Below are 27,907 nucleotides of genomic sequence, written 5' to 3'. Positions count from 1 at the left end.
AAGTAAGTGTTTAATTCCCCAAATCCATTCTAAGAATCAGGAATTAAGTTAAATCCCTTTAGAATAGGTAATTGAAATCAGGAATTAAGGAGAAGGGCTAAGTCTTGCGGCAAAGGGAGGAAAAGAAGGGGAAAGTGCAATTAAACTTGCAGATTTTGAGTGAAAGGGAATGTATAGGTGCGGCTAAGACTTTTAAGAAAGGGATTGTGACATAATCTTGCAGATTTTGGGAGAGAAAAGGAAGGTAAGGTGCGGCACAATTTAGGACATGTCTAGGGCTTCTAGAACATGTGATTTAGGCAACCAACATTATTTAGAAACTTGCACAATTGGAAACCTTTCAAAAATAGAAACTCCTCATAATGGAAACTGGTTTCCAATTCTTGATTCCTCCTTCTTCCTTCGATTCTAGGCTCAATTGGTCTTCAATTTCGTCCAACACTATGGCTCCAAGCATAAGCTATCCATCTTTAGCCCAAAAGTGCTCCAAAAGACTCCAAAATGCACTTCTTTGCTCCATTAGCCCTTAGAACCTGAAAACATACGAAAATGACTTAAAAGACTTAAAGAACTAAGAAAACACAACGAAAATGCGTGAGAACAAGCCAATTAAGTCGCATAAATATGCTCCTATCACATGACAACCATAGAAACTCTCATTTCACTTTTCTATGTGTATTCCAACTCCATGAAACATCTTCATCAAAAGTAGCATCTCTGGACAGGATAATCTTTCTTGAAATTGGATCAAACAACTTGTACCCTTTATCATAAGTTCCATAGCCCGCAAAAATGCATTTGTGACTATTTTCTTCAAGGTTATGCCTTAATGTTGAAGGGATATGCACATAGCACAATGATCCAAAGATTCTTAGGTGTACAATACCTGGCTTTCTTCCATTGTATGCCTCAAATGAAGTCATCTTCTTTAAAGACTTGGAGGGACATCTGTTAAGTATGTAGACTGCAATGTTCATAGCCTCTGCCCAAAATGCATAAAGAGTACCCTTTTCATGCATCATAGACTTTGCCATTTCCACCACAGTCCTGTTCTTTCTCTCAGCAACTTCATTATGTTAAGGAGAGTATGCCATGGTTAACTCTCTCTGAACTCCAAGCTCATTGCAGTACTTGTCAAACTTAGTTGATAGAAACTCTGCACCCCTATCACTCCTAAGACATTTCACTTTATATCCACACTGCAGCTCAATCATTGCTTTAAACTTCTTGAAACATTCAAATGCACTCGATTTGTTCCTGATGAAGTATACCTATGACATTCTGGCACAATCATTAGTGAACAAAAGGAAGTACTTATTGCCAGAGATAGATTTAGTTTGCATTGGTCCACAGATGTCTGTATGAACCAAATCCATTGGAAATTTAGCTCTCCTAGTGGGTTCTGAGGGAAATGAATCTCTATGTTGCTTTTCTAGCATACAGCCTTCACATACAATAGAAGTCTTCTCCAATTTAGGCAGTCCATGAACCATTTCTTAGTCTTCAGGCAATTTGATGCTCCTATCATTTAGATGTCATAGCCCATTGTGCCATGTGCGCAAACAATGTGTCACATTTGCCTTCAAAACCAATTGATATGCAGGCATCATTGTAAGAGGGAAGCATCTGTTATTTGTCATCTGTAGTCTAACCACCAAGTTGTCAAGTGACCAACCATCGAAGATATTCACCATATTTCCTCCAAACAACAAATAATACCCATGCTCCATCATTTGTCCAACACTGAGAAGATTATCCTCAAGTCCAGGAACAAGCATCATTTCTTGAATGTGTTTTCTTCCCAGTTTAGTCTTTATCACTAGAGTTCCTTTTCCTACCACCTGAACAATTTCTCTAGTCCCCATTTTCACTCTAGAAGTCAAATTTCTCTAAATATTAACTAACAATCTCTTATCACTTGTCATGTGGTTACTACAACCACTATCAATGTACCATGAATGATTCACCTTCACATCAGTATTTACTTGCATGCATAGAACAAGGAACCAGTTTCTTCAGCTTGGTTTACATAGTTCACCTTCTGTATACCCTTATTTCCATTACAGTCTCTGAGTATATGCCCAAACTGAAGGATTATTTTGGAAGATGACATGTTCATTTAAGCAACATCATTAGCATGCAATTAACAAATTAAAGGCGGAATCATGCTAGCATGCACTTAAAAACAAAACATTACCCATGAATGTTCAAAGCCTAGTAAAATGGTGAACCAATAATCAACTCAAAACAAAGTGAGTTGAAATATATACCTTTGTAGATTCCTCTTTGTATTTAAACAAAGGCTAATCACCCAAAGAGAGGGCCTTCATTCCTTGCATCTTAGATCTATGGATTTGGATGGATGAAAAAGGTTTCTCCAAAGTTCCCAAAATTGAGAACCTCTAATGATTCATCACCAAGGCATAATGAAGAAGAAATGAGTGACCTTGGAGGAGTTTGATTGCTAGATGATCCCTCCAAGGTGGCCGAAATTTTAGAGAGAAAGGAGAGCTTGTGTTCTCATCCTTTCCCCAAAAACAACCCTTAATGAATTTTAGACTATAAAGTCCTTTATATAGTCCCTTCAAATAAGTGACCTAATGGACCAAAAGCCCTATTCTTCTAACATGGCCGGCTTATAGGGTTTATTGGGCTTTCAAGCCCTTTGTTTATTCAAGTTGTCATACAACTTGAGTTAATGGGCTTGACATTCAAATCCCATTGGGCCTTGCGGCCCAAAACTAACCCGAGGTCTTTAACGAACTTATTCGTTTGATTAATTAACATATTAATTAATCCTAGCCTTAGATAAATAATTAAACCATTTAATTATTCTTACTCATCTCCGTTGTTTCTTCAAACTCTACCTTACTCGGTGAACGATCCATTAGGTTCCTTTTAGCGAGGCAGTGGGCGATTAAAACTCTTTCTAATCGATTGTGAATTGAAACTTACTTTCAATTCTCCCGTTAGTGATAATACACTTTTAGGGCTTCCACAAACCATGGTTGACGCCTAGCAGCATGTCATGGTTACCCAAGCTAATCAGAAGAGGTGGAGAACCTATTCAGTTTTAGGATTACAAATGCAATACGGTCTTTCTCTAATACAATACTCTTGACCACATTGTTTGGTTTGATAGTTTATTCATGTCTACTATCCAATGTGAGTCTTGTGCTTATATGATTACCTTGAATGTGATTTGGAACACATTCCTAAATCTCATTCATACTTTGGCCAAAGATTCTTAATCATATCATAGAGTATTCTCCCTCAAACAGTTTGAAGGTTAGAGATCCCTTGTTGCGCATTCACTTGCCTCCATGGCTAAGTGGCTTAACCCCAACGATGCCGTGGACACCCTCCTGATGGAGTGACTTTGACATAATCAAAGTTTAAGGACCTAACCACAAGACAACTGTGATGCCTCAGGTCAAAAGACTAATTTGCATTATCCCAACCATGAGTTCTCATGTGACATGAATATGAGAACTCTTCGTTGATCGTGTTCAGTGAACTCATTCTCTATTGAGCACCTACGTACTTGTCTTGATGTCACATACACCAATGACTCGAGACTAGTCACTCTCCCTGAGAGAAGACATAGCACGTACTGATCTTAACGAACTATCAATGCCCAATTGACAATCCTATGATCAGGAACGTTTAGGATGTGTCAACGAAAGAATAGTCTCATGAATCTAACTTCTTTAGATCGCATTCTTCCAATCACATATTCCTTGGACTTATCGTTTAAGCATATAACATTTATATGAGACGGCTCAAACAATAATCTTTGCCCTTTACATTTAAACTACATTAGTTTAACTTTGTGAAATGTCCGTAAAGTATCATCATATGATTGGTTTTAGGGCACATTTCCAACACAAACTTCCCATAACCTGTGCATTTAGGTTTTCCTTCAAACCAGCACTTACCATAGTGCAATTTATCACAATGTTTACAAGTTGTTTTGTTTCCGTCATGAGAGACATTTGGTCTGGGAGTAAAATTGGGCTTATTATCCCATTTCTTGCCATTGGATTTCCAGTTTTTCTGAAACTTTTGATTTCTAGAATGACCTCAACCTTTAGGATTCTTGGCTCCAACATTTAGACTTGTAAAAGCCCTTTCTCTGGAATTTTCAGCATGTCTATCTAGTCTGAGTTCAAAACTTTTCAAAGAAGCTACAACCTCCTGAACCTCAAGAATTTCAAGGTCCTTGAAGTGTTCAATCACAAAGCAAATAGGGTCATACGATCTTAGCAGACTAATCAATAATTTTTGCACTATTCTTTCTCTAGATAGATCTTCACCATAACTCTTCATTTGATTCATTATATCAAATAGTCTAGTAAGATATGCAGATAAGGATTCACTATTTTTCATACGAGTATATTCATATTCTCGGTGCAAAACTTGTAATTTTACTCTCCTTAGTTGCTTGTCCCCTCTAAACTCTTGCTTCAGAATATGCCAAATGCCTTTTGAAGTCTCCTCATTCATGATTCTAGGGAAATTTTGATTTGAGACTGCCCCTTGGATCAACCTAAGTGTGCGAGCATCCTTCATCAGGATTTCAGTCATCGGAAGCTTTTCTACTTCAGCAATCTCACCCTTATTGGCTTCATCTTCGATCTCCTCATTCTCTTTCTTCCGATCTGAAGTATCGAAACCGTTTCAACAAAATCCCACAGTTCATGAGATTTCAAAATGGTTTTCATTCGAAAACTCTAGAACTCATAGTTTTCTCCATTGAAAACTAGAGTACGAAGCTCAGCGGTACTCGATCCTGCCATATTATACATTGGATTCAAGAAATCGGACATCCTCGATCGTCGAATGAGCTCAAACACAGCTCAAATCGATTCCAGTTTCTTTTCATAGATTCACGCCCAGTTTAGGCAATCGAAGCTAGCTCTAAGGCCATGTTAGCGTTCATAACTTTTAGTATTGAGTTTTATGAAGTTTTTAGATTGTTTCGGAAGAGGGAAAATTGCAAAGCAAATACAGTAATGGGGCTGCGAGAGTGATGAAGGTTCTGGTTGCTATTCCATTCACCTCTAACCAAATATAACTGTTAGAAGAGAGAGAAGAAAGATTCTTCTCTAACAACTTACAACAAGATCAAATTCTAGCCTTAGATTCTATCACCCTATGAGATGATTATAATGTCATAATCTATCACTTAAATCTTAGGCTAGAGAAAGAGGCCACTTGAACTATGATCCAACGACTCTCATTACATCCGAATTAAGCCTTATAAAAATAGAATTCAAAAACTCTAACTTTGGCTCCAAGAAATCAGCTCTAAGAGGTTAAGCACCAAAAGATGGCAGCGGCACGATTATGATCAAGCCCCTAGAGTTGCAGATCCCCGAAGGCAGCCGTGAAATCCCATTCGTCAAGAGCTTATAGATGAAAAATTGGTACTTCATTGTTGTGCCAATTCGCCGTCTTCAATCTGCGAGCCCAACATGCAGATTCGCAGGCCCTCCAGCTTGTACCTTCATATAACACACAGCTGTTACACCTCTCCTAAGAAGTTGGCAAATTTTGTGGCCTCCAAGAAACGGACAAAGTAGGAGCAGCCCTAACACTCTGTCTTCCTCTTCACCGATTCTAAATAAAAAAGCTGAGTCTCAAAATACAAGTGTTAGGAAAAAGCTTGATGCGCACTTTGCGCCATCCTTCAACCCTATGCTCAGCTTTCGTTTTGATCTATGCAGACTACCATATGCCAAAAAAAGCATGGCAATATAGGAATAATCTTGGTCGCCAAATCACACTGCATGAGTGTGAACATGCATTTTCAAAGAAAGCAGAGAGGCTATTGGGAGGGACTAATGCCCATGCACCACAAGCAAGATAAAAGAAAGAAAATGATAGAAGAAAAGCAAAGGAAAATATAAATCAGGAAGGAAGAAGAAAAGAAATCTCACCATGCTTTTCAAGGGATTATGCAAACTTCCGCATCCAAGATTTCAACGTCAAGGGTACCTACAATAAATCAAATCAGGAAAATAAAATGCAATCGTGAAGTGCCAATTCATTCCAAAATCAAAGAAAGAATGAAAAAAGCAATACCTGCCGTACCTTAAAGGCTACACTTTTCTGAAGAGGAACAAGCAAACTAAAAGTGGCGTGAAGGAAGTGTTGATGAACTTCACATTTTAAAGGCAAAGAATAGATAAGAAAAAAAGGAGTTCGAAGCAAATAAAGATTCCTATCAATGATCACATCCAAAAAGGATATTCGAGTAAAACTCCTAAAGGAAATTCTAAGACTTTTGGGGAGATTTGACCAACAAAATACGGATAATCAACTTCCCTGTTAATCAGCCAACATAGGATAAATCCTGCAAAGATAGGAGTTTTTGCTACAAATAAAGTTCCAAATTAAATGGGAATGTAACTCCCCATGTGGAGACCAAAGAAAAGTTGCAGGTTCAATGATAGGAGCATATTTATGCGACTTTGTTAGCCTATTTCCTTGCATTTACTTAGTTAGTTTGTATTTATTAGAGTGTTTGAAGCTATTTTTGTGTGTTTGTAGGTTCAATTGGCAAAAGTGGCAAGAAAAGGCAATTTGGAGCATTTTAGAGCAGTTTTGGGCTTGGAATGGATAACACATGCATGGAGCAAGGTGGATGGATGAATTTGAAGTTCAAGAAGGGCTAAGAATATGCTAAAGAGATGGAAGAATTAATTCAAGATAAAGAAGATTTGGAGCTCAGCAAGAATGAATGAACATGAGCCAAACTACCTTATTTTGTCTTAGCCCAATCCTAATCCTACACTACCTAAGTTCCAGCTGCCAGGGGGATCCCTAATTATATTAGGACACCTAAATATATGATTCTAGAAGGCTTAATCCTATTCCTACAAGGGTGCCGCACCTATTCCTTCTAGAACACTCATTCCTTGCCGTGCACTCCATTCCTCTTTCCTCTAGGATCCTGCCGCATCGTTCTTTCCTTTTCCCTCTTGGATTCTACATTTAGTTAGCCTTTTTCCTTGTGGATTTGGATTGAAATCCTTCTCCAAAATTAATTAGGGCCATGCCCCTCTCCCTATAAATATATGTATTCTGCCGCACCGAAAAAGGGACACCACCCATCCATCACACACAATAGCCCAATTTTAGAGACAAACACCTTTGTGCCACAACTTTGCAAGGAAGAAGAGGATAGCTTGGAGTCGTACCTGCCATTCAAGACTTTTGGATTGTTGGAGCATTTCTAGGTGTATTCAATCTTCTGTTTTCAATGTTTAAATTTAATTATATTTGTTTAATTGAAAACATGTGGAACTAAATTCGTTTTAGTTAGAGGTGAATTCAAAGCCATGAACATATATGTCATATGAATTGATTTCCTCCAGTTATTGTTTCGTGAAACATGAATGTGATTTACTCATCTATTTGATTGATAACTTATTCTTGTATGTTGATTAAGGGTGCACACTTAGTTTGCATGCATGAATTTGATGCTAAAATATAAGGGAATTTCACCTAATCGTTAAGAACTTATATTTATAAGTAGTGGAAGTCACTGGTCATGATTGTGTTAAGTAAATCCATGGCAAGAGTATAATGCTTTTCATAGTTACAAATGCCTTGTCAATGCTTATGATTCTCATAGAACTTAATGATCTTTGATTTGTATCTCTATCATGTTGTTCATATAGGGAACTTGATTAGAATAATTTGATTGCGTCGCTGAGTCCAATTCAACGAAATTAGGGAAATCTGAGAGTTAATTTGTGCATTTCACAATTAATTTAGGGCATTATCATTCATGGTATATAAGAATAATAACTGGAAATCGATTTCTATGCATATGTGTCATGTGTGGAGAATGACCCTCTAGCTAGCCTATCACCCATCAATTCACTACAAATTTGTATCTTTTATTTAGTTTTTGTGACTTGTTTGTTTAAGTTTTAAATTCGTCAAAAAAAACCAATTCCCCTTTAATATTTCGTGTTTACTTAGCTAGGACCTGTTTAAATCTATTTTCATTAGTGTTTTGAGTCAAGTTAAATCAGAATTCTTCCAAAGTCACCCTTAGTTTCTGTTTTGAGTCAATTTGCTTGTTTTGTGCTGTTTTGAGTCATTCTAGTTTGTTTTGAGTCATTAAAGTCTAGTTTTCTGTTTTTGAGTCTAGTTTAGTGTTTTAGAGTTTAAAATTGAGAGATTAGCATCCCTTATAATCTCCGGCCTATAACAATCCCTACTTATTCATAATACAACTACATAAAAAGGGTTAAGTTTGTGTGCTATTTTATATCACATCATTCAACTTAAATTCAAGTGGGCCTAATAAACATGGGCCCCATGTGACGACCCGTCCCGAATTATAATATATTTTATCCTCAAGTGCGCTAAAATGACTATTTTGCCCTTGTGGGCCTTGTGACGTGGATGTATGTATATAGTCTCCAATCATTTTTCCATCGACGTGAGTAAGTGGTAGTCGACGTTACGAGAACGTGGATGCAAATTAGGGTCGAGTCGAGTACGTAGTGGAGATGTTGTAAAGGAATAAAGGAATAAAGGAATTGGGTTGGGTTTAATTGCATGAATCCAAAGTATGCAGCCCAAGGCTTGAGGCCAATTTAATATGGCCAACCCATGGCCACACATACACGCACACGTGCAACCTGCATTCTCTCTCTTTTCTCGAATTTTCTTCCCCGTCCGTACAACCGAGAGCATTCACCCTCAAATTAGACCAACACTATACGGATTGAACTTGGCATTTCCAGATTCTTACTCTTCTCGAACCCTAGAACACAGTGATACCTTTTGTTAAGCGGTTTGACTTCGAAAACCCGAGACTCTATAAGCTCTGGCGAGGGGTGTAATTTTTTCTGACATGATCGCGAAGGTTTTAGCTAGTTTTGGGACTTAATAAGGTACTATTCTTGCTCCACTAGCACTTTGGAACAATTTTAGAGCAGTTTTGATGTTGGGAAACTCGAGTTTATCCAGTTGCAGATTTGGCCGGACTATTGAAGAATTTTCAACCATATACCGTTAGTTTATGACTCTAAACAGGTAAGAACATGTTATACTCATTTACAGCTTCATTTTTGGTATAATTTTCATGAAATTTGGTTGAAAAACGAAGAAGATATTAAGGTTTAATAATTTTCCAGTTTCCGGCGACGCAAATGGCGATCGACGACGGAATCCGACAAACCATCGGAAAAGACAAAGCATGTTCCGTCAACTTTGACAGAATATTCTTAACGGCGTTAGGTATATTTAACAAAATATCTTATTATTTAACGGCATATTCCCTAACGGCATTAGGGTTATCGTCAACATGCCAGGTACGTGACCGCCCGTAGCCAACCCGTATGGCCGTGCCTTGGCCGGCGCATGGGACATTGAAAAATTATTCTAAAAATATAGGGATACTCGGGGTGTTAAGTAGGCCATGATAGTATATTCAAACACCCCAATTGAGCAACGTATGAGAAGCTATTTCATAGTGATGGTTATTTGCTTAAAATATAACATTAAAATAATTGTTTCACATATAGGTGGACGCGGCGCACCCGGATCACTGCTGAGACTCAAATCTAAGCAAATGTTAAATGGGTTAGCCATTTTCAAAGATGTTAAAAGAGAAGGGTTGGATGGAGTAAAATCTCAAAGGGCCGGAGACGATTTTCACGAATGGGCAATCTTCAAAGTGTGCATGTTAGATGTGATCGATACCACTATAAAAGGAGAGGCGACACAACCACCGAAAGCCGATTTTGAAGAGACACCACTCTTCACATCTTAAAAGCCGGATTTTCCTGCGTAAAGTTCGTCAACACTCTTCAGACACAATCTCAGCTTTTTAGATAACACGCGCAACTTTGTCAAAAGATCTCTGACAAAGTTGAAAACGCGTGGAGGTCATTATCCCAACTACACACTTTTGCCGACAAGCGTGGGTGACAAAGCCGCATCCGCACTACTACTTGCCATTAAAATTCCTATATACGTCAACATTTATGGCAAGGCATACATCCAAAAACGCATTACTTTTCTTCTCGGGCGAGAATGTAGCTGCAACCAAACCTCTCAACATGCTCAGTTTTCTTCTTCCCTTGAGAACACCTATTCAACCATTGATGTACCCCCAAAGAAGATACCAGATGCCTGGAGTACAGATGAGGCAGGATGAAACGGTAGATCGAAGCATGTGGAGACAAGCGCAACAAAAATATGTGCTGATTCATTCGCTGCTTCTTCAAAAGCAAAAGTATCTCATATCATCAAGGGCGAAAGCAAAGGTATCTCATATCATGCTCTTTCCCTGTCTTTTCCTTTGTCCTTGTTCTTACTCGCATGGCAAAGAGAAAGAGAGCAATCAGCCGGCACTTGGAGTCAGTCTTCCGTTCTGGAACCGACTACCTGGAATCTATTCCCTGGTTGCTTACCTAGCATTGCTCTCGAGTAGTCATCTTCAACGGTTGATACACTGCCAGAGAAGGCACCACATCTGCTTGGAGAACAGCTAAGACGAGTGACAATGAAACATCAATCTTGTGGATCGTCAGCAAACGCAACAACTGCATATGCTGAGTTATCCTCTAACCCTCTTCAATACGAATTGGAAAGATTGAACAAAGAAACAGGTCATCACCTCCACCTCGTACTTGCCTGCCATGTGTCCGAATCCTGAAACCGCTCATGGTCCTATTTTCACTCAAGATCAAACCTCGATGGCCCTTGAAGAAATCACAAGTCCAATTCAAAATCAAGTGTTCACCACCCTTGAATCAAATTCAACTCCAGATAAAAGGAGTAAGTTCAGACCTTCGAGGGAGACCAAAAGAATCCTCCAGCCCAGTTCAAGATTAAGCCTGTGGAAAATCAAAGATTGGAGGAAACCAGAAAATCTTCCAGTCAAACTCAAGATCAAGCCTCAATGCAATCACCAAGGAGAAGATGGAATTTACACTCCATAACCAGATTTGCGTCCCTAAACTCTTCCCTTTGTTAGTTACATTCTGCCATGTTTAGTATGTTTAGTTGCTGTTTATGTGTTTACTTTTGTTTGGTGTGATTTTAGGCTTAAAACATTGAGGACAATGTTTGATTGAAGTGTGGGGGGGTAACTAAGTAGTAACTAAGTATGTTGAGGCAAATTCGTGGGATTTTACCCATAACTTCCAATGTTGTTCCTTGCTGTTTTTAAGTGTTTTTAAGCTATTTTAGAGTGTTTTAGAGTGTGTTGACTTAAAAATCCGAAAATACCATAAAAATTTGAAAAAAAAAAAAATTGTTTTGAAAAACCCAAAAAGAGTTGTTTTTGTGTGTTTGTTTGTGTCGTAGGTCACCTTCCAACACAATGATGAGGATTTGGTTTTTAATTGCATGATACTGTGAAAGAGAGTTATAAACATGGATGGAAGTTTGATATATTCTTGGTTTATACTTGGTTATAGTTGTTGTTTATGAATTCATGTTTAAATTCCAAAAAAAAAAAAAAAAAAGAAGTTTTTGTAATATGCTTGAAGGAAGGAACTTAGAATAACATTACAACCCTGAGAGACTTGAGCTTTAAACATTCTTTGGAGAGTATTAATCTGTGATTCTTGTTTTCAAACTCGTTGCATGATCTCATTATTCTTGCTTGGTTGCTAATTAGAAGGCGTTTCATCATTTAGTTCCAAATGCTAGAACTTGCATCCATTCCATTCAAAGCATGATTGCATAATATATATCAAGATGAAGTGTGTAGTGAAGCCATCAACCAAACAGCCAACCCATGCACTATATATATATATATATATTGTAGGTCATAACCCCCATTGAGCCATTGTTAGCCTTTGTTCTTTGTTTACCCATATCATCCCCACCTAGCCTAGATTAGGACCACCCATACCCTTGTTCTTGAAGCATAGTAAGCATGACTTAGAGGGAATCCTTTCGAATATGCAAAACAACAAGTGTGGGGGAATTTGTGTGTGTGTGTTGATATGCCACGAAAAGAAATAAGGCATATATAAAAAAATAAAAAATAAAATAAAATTCGTGGAAAAAAGAAAAAAGAAAAGATAAGAAGAAGGACAAAGTTGTGAAAAGAAAGAAAAAGAGGATGAAATAAGTGAAAATAAGCTCACATGTTTGTGGTAGTTGAAGAAAGGGTCCAAAACGTTGAATATGGCCCTAAGAGTTGTGTGAATTTTCCCCTTCTGTGTTTAAGTGAGTTTCTGCAATCATAAGTGATTCTAAGTGTCAAATATCATTACTTTGCTTGCTATTGCTTAAAGAACGATTGTTATCCTTACCTTTCATTGTTAGCCAATCACCCTTACCCCGTTACAATCCTTATGCTTCAATCTTGATCATTATGTTTTCAATAATGTGGAGTTTGGAATTGATGTAAGCATATGATGTCCCTGGTTCTCGCATCTAATTGGTAGCATTCCTTTCATGAGATCTTATTCATATACATTCCAGAAAAGTGCTTTCCTTGTTATAAACATATGTGAGTGTTTAGTTTCATATTTACATCAATCTTCTCACATATACTTAGTGTAAGGTGTGTAATCAGAAAGTCGGTGTGAAAATAAGAGAGTATCTTGTAAGGAATTAAGTGATTTCTCTAAGGCATGATACTACATTCAAATGTTGTTTTAAATTGATTAAATGAGAACTAGTAAGGAGTGATTATGATTACGTATGTGCCTAAGCATAAGGATGACTAAAATCTATGCGAGTAATGTTCTTGAACATGTCATGTGCATTAAGAACCCCTGAGACCATTGTTGGAAGGTTTAGGTTTTGTTTTGTTTTTCTGTTTTGCTCGAGGACTAGCAAAAGCTAAGTGTGGGGGAATTTGATAGGAGTATATTTAGGCAACTTAGTTGGCTTGTTCTTGTGCATTTACGTTGTTATTTCTTAGTTTCTTTAAGTCTTTTAAGTTATTTTCGTATGTTTTCAGGTTCTAAGGGCTAAAGGAGCAAAGAAGTGCATTTTGGAGCCTTTTGGAGCACTTTTGGGCTAAGGATGGATAGCTTATGCATGGAGCCAAAGTGTTGGAAGAAATTGAAGGCCTTGTATGCACTTTAGGACACAAAACAATGGCCCTAGCCCAATTACACACCATTGTCGTAGCCTTCCCCCTCCATAACCACCAATTCTAGCCATCTTCCACATATTCTCCCTTTTGTGCCGTGCATTCCCCTTCCAATTACACCTTTCCAACTTCATCATTCAGCCACATGCTCTCCCATTCATTCACTCTTTAATCATATTCCCTAGCTGTTTTTCCATTCATTCCCTTCATCATTCAGCCACATGCTCTCCCATTCATTCACTCTTTAATCATATTCCCTAGCTGTTTTTCCATTCATTCCCTTCATTATTTCAGCCACATGCACTCTTAATCATAGAGCCACATGCACTCTTAATCATTCAGCCACATTCTCTCCCATTCTCTCCCTATAAAACCGTGCATCCCATCACCTATAACCAACAATCCTTGGTGCCGTGCATTCCCCTTCCATTTTCCAGCATTTCCCCCATCCTGGCAGCAGCACTCCAACCATTCCTCACTCCATTCCACACATCCACATACCTTTCCACCACCTTCCAACCATCAAACACTCATCCACACCCAACCTACACCCCTTGCCGTGCCTCTACACCCCCCAAAACCCATTCTACATCATCAAAACAGCCCAGAAACCATCACTATCCAATCTGCCGCAAGCAAGGGAAAGGAGACAGTTTCACACAATTGTTTGGCTCTTCATTCTGAGTTGTTGAACAATTATAGGTGTATTCTATCTTATATTTCAATGTCTAATTCATGTAATCTTTGTTTTGCCTTGAGAATGATTGGCTAAATTCGTTTTGGCTAAGGGTGTATTCGAAACCATGATTATATATGTGAAATAAGTTGATTACTTCCAGTTATCGTTGCATAAGTCGTGAATACAATTTGCTTAACCGTTTGATTTAGAACTTATTCTTGTATGTTGATTGAGAGTGCACGCTTAATTTGCATGCTTGAATTTGGTGCTAGGATATAAGTTTGTTTCACCTAATCGTTATGAATTTATATTCACATGTAGTGAAGGTCGCTAGTCACGATCATGTTAAGTAGATTCCTGGCAAGAGTTTCATGCTTTTCATAGTTACAAATGCCTCGTCGATGCTTATGATTTCCAAAGATCGTAATGATTCTAACTTGTATCTTTATCATGTTGTTCATATAGAGAACTTGTTAGGAATAATTTGTTTGTGATGCATATTCATCCAATTCAATGATTCTAGGGAAATCTAAAGGTTAATTTAAGCGGACCTAATTAACTTGGAGTGTCGAGGTTCATAACTTATTGAATTGATAACTGGAAGTTGATTTACGTTGCATATATTTCATGTGTGGAAAAGAACCCCTTAGCTATTCCATCATCCATTGGTCTATCACAATTTGTCTTACAATCTGTTTTCTTTACAATCTGTCCATTTAATTTAATTTCGTCCAAACACAATCCCCCCATATTTTGTTAAGTCTTAGTCATTACAATCTATCTTATTTTGTGTTTTTAAGTATTTGGAGTCTTGTGGACTTGTTTTGAGTTTTTGTTAAGTGAGTTAAGTGTTTTAAAGGTTAGTTTTATTTATTGGAGTCAGTTTAAAGTGTTTAGCACCCCTAGTTAATCCCCGGTCAGAACGATCCCTACTTACATCATTACTACAATTGTCACAAATAGGGTTTAATTTGTGTGTCACATTCGTATCGCATCAAAAACCCAAAGAACAAATCCTGCATAAAAACACTCTTGACAAGAACAAGTGAAAAGGTTATCATGGGTAAAGCATTTGCAAGGAACATAAATTGTAACATTGTAAATGATTGCAACACAAATTTTTCTCCCCCATTTTGTAATGGCAAAGACAAAGGATGTAAATGGAATGGCATGCTAATCTAACAAAATTGGATAAATGACTAAGCACATGCAAAGAATATCCAACAATCAAGATTAAGCCCAAGGTACAATTCTCGGTACCAACAATTCCGAGCATAAAAACATGTCAAAGTAATCTGTTCAAGTCACCCAACAAAACCAAGCACACCCATTAATCCAAAAAAGTTGGAGTTTCAAATTACAACTTAAGCACAAATGTCTAATAACTGACCAAAAAATTGCTCTCTCCCATACAAGTGCTCTCCTGCGATACTAACTCATAACCACTCACTCCCCCATAAGCTCAAAACTCCTCGAAGGAATAAGTCTTGGCAGTTTTGTCAACATCATCTTCGTCATCCGAGTAGGTAAACCTCACATGTTTTGCCTTGGGGATTGGAGGAGAGGGAAATTAATGAAATTCATGAGAGATCCCCTTACCCTTGGCAGCATAGATGGCAGCCATTTTGCAAGAACAGCACCAAAATGACTAGATGTGGTAGCAGAGAAATAAGAAGCAGATGGTGGGGCCACAAGATGTTGAGGTATAAACTTAGAAGGGCGCAGAGAAGGCTCAAGCACAAAGCAGGGTGGTTCATTGATGATTGAGAGGAACAAATCAAAGACTATGAAAAAGACGAGTGACTCATGTGAAGTGATGATACAGTTTAACCCATTGAAAATTGGAACTCAACAAATTATTTTCGAAATAGATATTAAGCTCAGACTCAAGACGGCAATCTTTCTTCCCTGAGAAACATTAGGTGGAAGAGGCGGATAAGGATCACCATGAGCAACAGCACACATCACGTTGCTCAAATCAATAAGACCTTTGTCCAAATCCTTTGTGGACCAAGGATAAACATCATCAGGATGAGATAGAACACTAACACACTAACAGAATAAAATAATAAGACATAAGTGAATTGTAGAGCCTCTTTGTTGCTTACTAGGAAGCTTTGTTTTGGACAGAACAGACATAAAGATTAAGTACCCAAACGGAACATCTGACAAACTCAACATTGCATATAGCACTTTGGCCGACTCTAAAGTGGAATTTCCATTATTAGAAGTACCCAGAATGTGTCTCTGAAGGAAATCAGACCAATTCCTATAGAAAAACTTAAGTCGAGACTTAGATGCTTAACCTTTTGACAAAGGAATGGATATATCTAGATAGGTTTCACGATGATAAGTTTTCCTGTCGTAATGACAAGTGATGAGGTTAAAATTATACATATCAGCAGCGCATAAGGGTTCAAGACCTAGGACCTCACATATAACCAAGGAATCAAATAAAACATACACTCCATGCATATAAACTTGGCCACCAAACTTAGGAAACTTGGAAGGGATATTAGCATAAAACTCTTGACCATTGACAGATTGAAGACAAAATGAGGTGAGTGTACCTTGTGTAAGTTATAACAGTTCATGAGGTTGTCAAAGAGAATGGCATCGAGAATAGTTAGATCATCCCAAATGATCATACGTTCAAGAATAACTTTCCAAGCTGCTATAATTTGAAGAAATTTTTCGCGCGAGTGGTGGGAAAGTAGGAGGATATTCATTGGAGGTTTTGTCCACAACATCTCTTGCAATTTGAGAGCGAGTTTTCCGGCGAGGGAGAAGAGATTGAGAACTGGAGTGGCAGAGTGACTCTCGATTTGAAGACATGATCGACAAACATTTTCGGTGACAGTTGATCGGAGTTTGAGAAATGAGAGGGTACAAGGATGAAGAAAAACAGCACAAATTAGGGTGAATATAAAAACCCAATGAGGTTAGAAGAAGTTATAGCCTAGGATAATGTGAAGTTAATCTGGGCCGTAGAGATGACACAAACAGTTGAGATGGGAAGGTTAAAACACTAAGTACAAAGATAGAAATACCCCAAATGAACACCTCTTTTCTGATAAGTACCAGCGACAGGATAGAAAAAACAAACACCTATTTTGAAAACAATTTAGTGCCAAAAGCAATGGCCAGAAAGAATACCACACTCAAGACCAATAGATAACACAAGAGATGAGCACATTCTTGGCACCATTAAGCTACAGCTAATCATACGTTTCTCACAGAGAACACAAATAAACATAGCTCCAATATCTTTGCTTCCAAACAAAAAAAAAAAAAACAGAGCTAAACTCAATTAAGTACTTGAAAGGAAATATGCTATGCAGTATTATAGATATAGGTCTTCAAAGTTATACATGGACAGAAAAACAGAGCTAAACTCAATTAAGTACTTGAAAGGAAATATGCTATGTAGTATTATAGATATAGGTCTTCAAAGTTATACATGGACAAAAAAACATAGATTAATACAAGTTTATATTGCATCCATGATGTGTCAAGGTATAGGAATAGGATTGGAGATAGTCATCTTTAAATCAAAACTTCATTCCACTAAGCTCAAGATTAATATAAAGGCTAACTGAGCTTTTAATAATCCATTAAGTTCAAGAAACAACACTTGGAACATAAATATAGGAAATGAGCATTATCTAGTTTTAAAACACAAGTCTCATCAAACATAGAGTTATACATGGAAGACTAGTATAGACTTCTTTTACAGATGCAACAAAAGTAGCAACTCTTTCTTCATCTTTTGATGACTTGTCAGAACAGACAAAATCATGATCTTCATTGTCACTCCATATAGCCATCATGGCTTTGTCACGCTTCTAACTGGACATTCTGTTGTTTGTACACTCAACAACACAATGTCATATTCCACCACATTCGAAACATGGTCCAGGTACACTTGAAGATGACTTGTCTCTTCTACTAACAAACCTTCCTAATTTCTGTCTAAAAGTCAACTTTTCAGGATCTTGACCCAAGTGATTATTTGATGACTCCCCAAACTTTTTAACTTCTTTTCCTTTGTTCTTGAAAATCCTTCAAAATTGTTTAACAAATAAGGCAAGATCATTAGCAAAAGATTGATCACATGATTTATTTATAGCTTGAGATTTGTCAACACTTTGAAGAGCAACCTCTTTTTTCTTATTGGAATCACCTTCATCCATGTCCAGCTTCATCTCATAGGTGATGAGTTTGCCAACCAATTTTCCAAGTTTAATCTCATTCAGGTCTTGAAATTCTTGTATAGCAGCTTTCTTTGCTTGAAATATCTTAGGTAAGGTCCTTAAGATCTTTTGAACAATTGTCTCATCAATAGGTTTTCCCAACCCCAATGCCTCATTAGTCAACATTTCAACTTTCTCATAAAAGACTGAGAAGGTCTCAAACTCCAACATTCTTAAATCTTCAAACTTTGAAAGAATCATTTGGAATTTAAGATCCCTCACTTGTTTGTCACCTTCATGTAGAATTTTCAATTTGTCCTATGCTTTTTTTGCGATGGTGCAATAACAAATATGTGCAAACTGAGTTGTCAAGATAGCAAAGACAATGACATTCCATGCTTTTCTGTTAGCCATAACTAAAGTAATCTCCCCTTAAGTCCACTCACCTTTGGCCTTTACCACAAATTCTCCATCGACAGTCCACCAATGAACCTTCCATTCAAATCTACAATAATTAAATCATGTGCTTCCAGAAAGATATGAAACTTGTCGCTCCATGCAGCATAGTTTGTTCCATCAAAGAACGGAGAAGAGTTTCAAGATCCAGCAACACTATGACGTTCCATTGCGAGATTCCACCCAATGCCAGTAGCTCCCAAAGATCACTCTACATATATCTAGAGCAAGGCTCTAATACCAATTGAAATCGGTACGCAGAATATCCTGCAATTAAAAATCTATATATGTGTTTGTCTGACTAAATCAACACCAATCGACTAAGATTAGATATGTTAGTTTACCAACAACGGAAGTAGTCAATTTAAAACTTGGTTTACTGAAGTGTTCCTAGCTAACTAAGATCCAGTTCAGTGCACATTTTAACTCTGACAAGCTTAGTTGCAAATAATGATGGATGCATATCACAAACAAAGAAAAAGATAAGTAAACTAGAATAGCAATAAATTGCACTAGGAGTTTTTGGCCAGAAAACCCACCTCTGGGTTAAAAAATCGAAGACTCTCATTGAGTCCAATCCACTAGTGTAAACAAGATTCTTACAAAGTACCATGCAAAGCTCAATTTCTAGACCCGTGATGCGTTGAAGTTTGCAAAAGTCAAGGATTTTCAAGATGTATTTATTTAAGGTAACTCCGTCTCATTATTGACTCCATTTTGACCAAGCGCAAAACATCTTGGCAATTGAAGACTATTATTGAGGACATCACCTTATTGGCACGATATCTTCTTCTCTACCTTGGGCTCATGTCTTGTGGGCACTGAATTTTCTAATTGATGTCAATACTAGAGTTGGACACTTATATATGGGATAGGTCCTTACCCACTATTCTTAGAAATGCTTTTCTTTTTTATTGTACCAGAAACGGTTGTACTCAAGGTTTCTCTTTGAATAAATTTTCTTTCTATTAAAAACAAATGTGTTATTAATATTTTTATTAAAAAGTGAGTAAACAAATAGGGCAATGAGTTGGGTTTAGCAGCTCTCTTTGTTTAAATTGTTTTGTTAAGTGGTATTCTTCTTCACTTGTAAGTGAGAAGTCTTAGATTCGATTCTCGTCAAAGGTGAATTTGAACCATATTATTGTTAGCCCATTGTGAAGCCACTCAATACAATAGTCTGATGGTATTCATTTTCACTTGTAAGTGAGAAGTCTTAGTTTGAATCTGGTGAGTGACGAATTTAATATCAAATTAAGTTGTTTATTATGCGATTTAGCCGAATTTTTTTATTTTAGTGTAAAATATATGGTTGTGCTAAAAATACACCTGCATGAATGGGTATTATCGGTCTTTGATTATGAAAAAAATAAATGCACCGCGTTAGCTTTACAGTCTTGACCACCGAATCCTCAGTCTCCTCTTCCGACCGTCCGAAAGAACAAAAAAGTTCCGCTCCGATCCTTTCACACCCACAGCAAAAGCCACAGACCCAACCAGCCGCGCGAACTGCGCACCATGCGCCTCTGTTAGCACATCTCAGACTGTGGGGCTGCTATCGTGCGCACATAGAATCGAAGTTAGAAGTCAGGACTGAGAGAGGAAGAGAAGGCAGTGAGCATGGGAGATCTCTACGTTTGGCTCATCTCCTTCTTCTTCCTCATTGCCCTGCTCGCCCTTGTTGTTTTCCAGGTCAAATCCTCCCTAGAAAACTCCCTTTCAATTTCAATCGATTTATCTGTTTAATCTCGATTTTTTCACACTTTTATGAGCTCATTCTTTTAATTTCAATTTGATAATTTAGATTTACTTCTGAAAAGAAGAAATTTTATACCTTGATCATCAAAATGTTCTTTTAGTTTAAAGGGTCTCTGTATGTATATGAAAATGTGTGCTTTTGGCAGTCTCTTTATATTTTGGCTATAAAAGAATGAAGAAATTAGCTGTTTATGCTAGATGTGATTGAAATACATTTTCCCTTTTGGGTAAATTGTGTGTGTCGTGTAGCACGTTAGTTTCTCTGCTTATTTCGAGCTTAATCGTGCATTGCAATGGCTTATTTTGAGTTTAATCGTGCATTGCTAAGGCTTATTTCAAGCTTAATCGTCATTGCTATGGCTTACTTCGAGTTTAATTGTGCATTGCTATGGCTTATTTCGTAGCATTCTTCACTAGTCAACAGTAAAATGCTTTTTCTTTCCTTAGGTAGGATGCTTAGAGTGCCTTTTCATTTTAGTTCGTTTACGTTTTTATTCTTTTGTAATGGTGTTCAGTTGCCTGCCCCTTAGTTTCGTTTTGTTTCTTATGGTGTTGGGATGAAGTTTTCCCAGATTCATGGGACCAGAGATTGGAATTGTTTAACCAAAATGTACGAACAACAGAAACATTTATCAAACTGAAACTGTCCCCAAAGTTTTTTCTTTTGGAAAAGGAAAAAAAATGACATCTTGGGTTGAAAAAAAATGACATCTTTGGAACCAAAAGTTTGTGGTTTTTACCCTTTAACCGTGGTAGTTACTAGTTAAGGTTTTCTTGTGCTGCCTGTTTTTGTCCTTCCATTTTACAGTTTTACTGGACTTGGATTGGTAACCCCATTATGTTAAATTTTACAGTAGCTTGTTGTGGTGCTTAATCACTAATTAATCTTGGATTGGTGATGGTAATGCTATGGCTCAGAGATCAACTGTTTTGAAATTGAATTGGCTGGTGTTAAGATTATGCTGGGACAAAGATGTAACTACATTTTTTTGTGGTTGGAAGTGTGTTGGAAAGTATATTTAATATATGGTTGGTTTTTATATATGCTATAGCATCCTTGTGGCATAATGCTATTGCTACTCTTGTATTGTTTAGCGATATAAAACATGAAATTTAACACTTCCAAAATTGTTGCAGCTGATGTGCCTCGCAGATCTTGAGTTTGATTATATCAACCCTTATGACTCTTCAAATCGGATAAACAGAGTGATTTTGCCAGAGTATATTACAGAAGGAGTTTTGTGTGCTTTCTTTCTTATAACAGGGCATTGGTGCATGTCACTGTTTTGTGGTCCATACCTCTATTATAATGTGAAACTGTAAGTTCTCTTGCATTCCATATATTCTAATGCTATGCGTTGTGATTATTGTAAAGTTGGAACCTAAGCAACGATAAGGAAAAGTGGAAGCTAGGATTACCAAAATCAAGAAATATGCAAAAGTAATAGTCGATAGAAAATCAAACAAAAAGGGAAATAATCCTTGAGATGAACGACAAGATAAACACTCAGAAGATAGAGTTGAATCACCTGGGGTGGAGGGCTGGGTAGGCAGCTATATCACAAGTTTTTCGGCTAGAAAGTTAAAGTCATGTACTTTTGTTCCAAATTTGTAGACATCTAAGCACGCCCTTATATATAAATATGTGACAGTGGGGTTGGGGTGGAAAATTTCGTACAAATGATGCATAATATTCTATTAAGATAAATATTAGAACGCTTCTCCAAGGCTTCAAACTCTATTGTTGATATTTGGATGCATTTGGACCTTTTCACTTCTTCAATTGAGACATGTCATCTCTTTACACACAAAAATATGACCTTTAATGCTTTTGAATAGGAATTAATGATGAAAAATAGAAAATATTAAAAGTCTTGTAAAACAAAATGGCACATGTTATGTGAAGAAGTGAAAAGTGTTAGCTATCCCACATCGGTGGTGGAAGTCAAATATAATGACTTTAAATAGGATTACCCCACTCTAACTAATACCAAGGCTTTTTGTGATAAAACCCCACGCTTGACGGATTGGATAGGTGGTAATTACCAAGTTGGGGAGTATCGGTGTCGTTAGAGTGGGGCACCTCAAGCCCGTCAATCTAAATTCCAACGTGGTATCAGAGGGCCCTGATTACGAGCCCGTGCAAGCCAAAGTGCTTGTCACCAGGAAGTGTGGGCTTGGAAATAAGCCTGGACTCTTAACATAGAGCCGGCATCCGCCTGGAAGGAGTGAAAATAAGTTTGGACTCCATTGGAGCCAACCTCTGAGTTTCAATTGCCGATGTGTGGATCTCCACATGTGAACCACTAAATGAAGTCTCGCGCGAGGGAGCGTGATAGCTATCCCACATCAGTGGGGGAAGTCAAATATAATGACTTTAAATAGGATTACCCCACTCTATCTAATACCGAGGTTTTTCTGATAAGACCTCACACTTGACGGATGGGGCAGGTGGTAATTACCAATTTGAGGACAATATCGTTGTCGTTAGAGTGGGGCCCTCGGGTCCATCGATCTAAAATTCCAACAAAAAGGTCCAAATGCAAAGGTTGCTAGCATTTATCGTACATGGAAATGGTATGGTATGTTGCTCGTTGATGAGACTTAAACCCTATTTCCATGGACCATATGATGTAGCCATGATTTATGGACCAATTTTTCTTTTATTACAGTGATCGTGTCTTGGTGTTGTTAGCTGTTTTGTTTTCTGACTAAACATCCTGCTGTTTTGATTAGGTATATGAGAAAGAATCACCTGGTAGATGTTACTGAGATATTCAATATGCTCCACAAAGAAAAGAAGATCCGGCTTTTCAAACTCTTTTATCTTGTCGTCCTCCTGTTTCTCTCGATATTCTGGTACGGTTTCTCAGACATTTGCACTTATTCTTTGAGTGGTTCTTTTTCTTTCTGTTAATTACCGCTTTGTTACATCTCTGGCTCATACATTTGTTGTAGGATGATTCTAACTGCATTGGAAGACCATGAATAATTGGGGGACAATGGCTGCCTCAGCGGAAATATTCAGATTCGGAAACAATTGCCCTGTCTGCACGGTTGCTACTAATTGCTGCTCCTTTTCATGATTTACTGCCACTAAATTACAAATGATGTAATTTGTGGGAGATTGGATCGTAAATTAATTTGGTACAGTACTCTGACATTTTCGTATAACACTTCTGTAAGTTTGAGGGATTTAGGGTTGTGTTTTATAGATTTGCAGGTTCAAGCAATCTAAAACTCTTAGGGTGGTATTTTGATGTTTGCAAAGAAGAGGTGGTGTATGTACGGTGATGAACAACCTGTACTCCCACGCATTGCAAGGTGATGCATCGCTACATTTCTGTCCAATTTAGCTTCTATTTACTTGTATTTCATCCATGATCAATTTTCCAAGTTTACATCAAGCCTTAAGTAGTCCAAAAAAAAAAAAAAAAAAAGTAGTGTTATTTGGTGTCTGCTTTGATTTTATGTTTTAGGTCGTGTGGTTCAGGATTCACAGGAGTATAGTTGAATTCTGTGTTCCTCATAGTCCTTCTCTGTCACTACTGTAAAGTTTTTTCCTGTCCTTTCGCCGAAATTGAGTGTTTGACGTTCGGTTTGTTGTGTATCTTTACGAGTTAATGTTGATTAGTGTCTTAGGCCTCCATGATATTGTTTGTTCAAAAGAGAGAAGAAAAAAAAAAAAACCAAAAACAAAAACAAACAAAATTGATGACCTAGGCGATATTTTAGCTCCACTCGGACGCCAATTTCACTTCTTTCCTTCAATTACAAGGTTCGATTTGTTGTGTATGTGACTGATTAATGTTGATTAGGGTGTAATTCAGTGATCAAAAAGGTTCGATTTGCGTTCTAATTCAATTGATGACAGCTCCTATTAATTAGGGTTGGGCATCAAACCGACTCAACTGGCCAAACTAGTTTATCCGAACTATTTTGGTTGGTTCGGTTCGGTTTTCAGCAAGAAGAAAAGTTAGATAATTGAAAAGTTGAACCAAACCGATTTATTTTGGTTTGGTTACTTTTGAAACCAATCAAAATATCGACTATAGATTTTTTTATTAATAATTATATTGTTGCAGTCATATTTGGAATATGACTGTGATTGTGTAAATCCTAAAGTATCTAGGGATATCTTTTATATTCCTTTTAATAATCTTTAGGTAAGGATTTTACCTATCATACTATTATAAGTAACGGCATAATGGGATGATACAACACACACCACACAATCAAATCTCTCTCTTCTCTCTCTCACTATCACTGGCCTCCCTCTCTCTATTCCCCTAGAATAGCTCAATTTAAATAGGCTTGCAACACATTATCAACACGCTCTTGCCAGAAGCTAAGGAACTAAAGGATCATAGGAGGAGGCTCTCTTCTACCAAATTCAAAGGCTTTTATTTGTTTTCTGCCAATCAGGTACACTTAAAATAAAGGAAGATATTTGAAACGTCCACGAAGCATGAAAACATTCCCTATGATGCATGAACCCCTCTATGTTTATATTTTCCTTCCGATATATATATATTGTATATGTTTCATATATCTGTCAATATATATATATATATATATATATATATATATATATATGCTTTATGCATTACACAATTATATTACTATGGGGAATTTTTGAGTCAAAGCATATAAATAAATTAAAAGCAATTTGGGTTTTTCAAACCCTAGAAAATTCGAAAAACAAAAACAAAACTGGGATATTTTTTTGCAGCACCGTGACACCATGTTGGACCACCACGCTGGCCTGGAGCCTAGCTACGTGGGGAAATGATGTTGTATTGACACCTGGACAAGGCACACAGCCCTTTGGGCTCGCTGCCTTATTGGAAACCAACCAGGCTTCAGCCTGGGTTGCATAACCTACGGGGCTGAAGCCCTGATCCAACCCGAGTCCATAACCCATAAGCCTTTGGCTTGTTGGACTTGTTGGGCGTGTTACCGCCCTGACACCTATGTACCTCAGCCAGCCCTACAGGCTGGGCTTGTCCCATGGTCCAAAGACCTGACCCCAACTTTGGTTGGGCCTTGCGTGTGCTGACCCACAAGCCAACTTCAGCTGGGCTTGCTCCCACGCACCCTTTGGCCCAAAAACGCCAGCAACTTGCTGCTGGGCCACCCAATCCCTCGGCCTATGCCCTGCAACCACATGTGGGCTGCTTAGCAGCCAAACTCGAGGCCCAAAAGCCTCTAGGGCTTTGCTCTACTCACGGCACCCAAGCTTAAATGCTATTAGGCTATGGTTTTTTGAATCCAATGCTAATTTTTGGCATTTTAAATAATTTTAACCTGAATGTTATTATTATTTTTGCTTCCACGATCGACCCCACTTGGTCCCAATCTATTGAATTAATTAAAAATAACCTACAGTCCATTAATCTGATAATTAATCCAAAATTATTGACCCGAAGATCACTTTTGGACATTATCGATTCAATAATTTATTTGTATACTTTGAACCGTTGACATCTTTTCGTAGTCCCAAAGCTCTCACCCTTGAGTTCTTGAAGAAACTCAAATCTATTACACTTCATTCAGCATATTGCATTATGTGTTTCTTCCAGGAACCTCTCCTTTATGAAGTAATCATTCATAAAACTAAATTGAACCTGTAGTTTCATATTTAGTGCCTTTGAAACCTGAAGTTTGCATTCAAAATTTACCACATGAAACCTGTAGCTTTCATGCATAAATTAAACCAATACATGTCCATAGAACCTGAATATTCTACGATGTATGTCTATGGATTACTATATGACTAACCATGTTTTGTTGTACCCTCCGTTTTAGGGATATGTCGAACTTGAACAAGCTCGATTTCACCACTTTGGAAGTATCTGGAAGAAACTACCTGAAGTGGATTCAAGACATGAAGTTCCATCCTACTGCAAAGGGTATTAGAGCAGCCATCGAGGCACCTACCGATGACAAACTTGTCGACGAAGCTCAGAAAGCTACTGCAATGATCTTCATTTGAAGACACATCCTTGAGGCTCTACAAACCAAGTGCCTCGCTAAGGAGGACCCACACACCCTCTGGCTTTCCCTAGCTGACCGTTTCGATCACTAAAAAGGCATCTACTTGCCTGAAGCAAGACACGAATGGCAGCATCTTTGCTTCCAAGACTTTAAGTCAGTGAATGAATACAACTCTGAAGTTTGTAGAATCCGATCACTTTTGAAGTTCTGTAAAGTGGAACTAATCGAATCAGATCTCCTTGAGAAGACCTATTCAACCTTCCATGCCACCAATATTGTCTTGCAGCAACAATATAGGGCACATAAATTCATCAAATTTTCGGATTTGACCTCTGTTTTACTTCTCGCTGAAAAGCAGAACTAGCTTTTGATGAAGAATCATCAAGCTCGACCCACTGGCTCGAACGTCGCACCTAAAGCGCATGTAACCAATTTTAGGAGCCATAAATGACGCAAGAATTGTCGTGGCCGTGGAAATGGGTGGCAAGCCCAACCACGGGCCTAAGGTCAACAAAATCAAGGGCCGCCCAAGGGAGGAAATTTGACCTAGAAGTGCCAACCCCTTGCACTGATAGGAGCATATTCATGCGACTTAAATGGCTTGTTCTCGTGCATTTACGTTATGTTTCTTTAGTTATTTTAGTACTTTAAGCTATTTTCGTGTGTTTGTAGGTCCAAAGGGCTAAAGGAGCAAAAAGATGCATTTTGGAGACTTTTGGAGCACTTTTGGGCTAAGGATGGATAGCTTATGCTTGGAGCCAAAGTGTTGGACGAAATTGAAGACCTAATTGAAGACCAAAGTTTTGAAACCTTGTTCCCTTTAGTTTTAGGACATTTAAAACCATTCATATTCTCCCATAGCCATGACTTCCCCTTCTTTCCAACATAATTCACATGCATTTCAGATTGCATTCCCATTCTTTAATTCAACCAACACAACCATGCACTCCACATGCATTTCCACCCTTACAAGACCCTAATCATTCATCCACACAATCTGCCATCATTCACACAAACACCATCATTGCCATGCATTCCATTCCATCTCCCATTTCAGATTGCATTTCATTCATTCCAATTAAGCCACATGCACTCCCATCCATTTCATCATTGCACCAACAACAACATTGCACATGCACTCCCTTTAATTAATTAACCCACATGCACCCTTTATTCTTTCATCATTCCAGCCACTCCACATCCCTCACCAAGAAATCATTCAACACATGCATCCATAATCATTTCTCCACACCAAAACCGTGCACATGCATTCCCCTTGTGCAATTCCATCATTCCACACCTCCATGGCAGCCACCAACCAACCTAGCTGTCATGTTTCCCCTTTAATCATTCAAACATTCACCCACATGCATTTCTAACCCACATGCACCCTAGATTCTAATCAGCCATTCACATTTAATCATTCATTCCCATCAGATTTCTAGCATATTCACATGCATCCACCTTTCTCCCATCAGATTTCCAACATTGCACATGCATTCCCCTTACAATTTCAGCCATCCTAGCTGTTTTGCACATGCATTCACTTAACCTAGCTGTCATGTTCCCTCTCCCATCCATTCATCTCCCTATAAAAACCATACACACTTCACACAACATGCATTCATTCTCATTCACTCTTCCATATTCCAGAAATTCGTCAAAACCTCTCCACACCCTTGCAGCAGCCACCAAAACACTTTTCTCCACCATCCTTCCATTTCCACCACTCCC

At 37.9% G+C, this 27,907-nt stretch overlaps 1 protein-coding gene and 2 pseudogenes across 2 annotated transcripts in view; 2 read left to right on the top strand and 1 right to left on the bottom strand.

The window, feature by feature from the left end:
• Positions 1–1,865, bottom strand: part of LOC148696330 (uncharacterized) — a 35,283-nt pseudogene extending 33,418 nt beyond the window's left edge. The window contains exon 1 of the transcript XR_015963278.1: positions 1,581–1,865. The product of XR_015963278.1 is annotated as an uncharacterized LOC148696330 (transcript). The remainder of the gene's footprint in view (positions 1–1,580) is intronic.
• A 17,902-nt stretch (positions 1,866–19,767) lies between these two features.
• Positions 19,768–23,583, top strand: LOC137711622 (protein cornichon homolog 4). Its single transcript, XM_068450878.2, has 4 exons — positions 19,768–20,110; positions 21,314–21,495; positions 22,913–23,035; positions 23,135–23,583. Exons 1-4 carry the CDS (start codon positions 20,039–20,041, stop codon positions 23,166–23,168), a joined length of 411 nt encoding a protein of 136 aa, XP_068306979.2. The 5' UTR covers positions 19,768–20,038; the 3' UTR covers positions 23,169–23,583.
• A 2,405-nt stretch (positions 23,584–25,988) lies between these two features.
• Positions 25,989–26,624, top strand: LOC148696329 (uncharacterized; annotated as a pseudogene).
• The last annotated feature ends 1,283 nt before the right edge of the window (positions 26,625–27,907 follow it).

This window comes from Pyrus communis, chromosome 6 (assembly GCF_041283825.1).
Source record: "Pyrus communis isolate YQ-2024b chromosome 6, ASM4128382v1, whole genome shotgun sequence".
Lineage (NCBI taxonomy): Eukaryota > Viridiplantae > Streptophyta > Magnoliopsida > Rosales > Rosaceae > Pyrus > Pyrus communis.
Note: the sequence above shows the minus strand (reverse complement) of the source record. Positions and strands in the feature narration are given on the sequence as shown.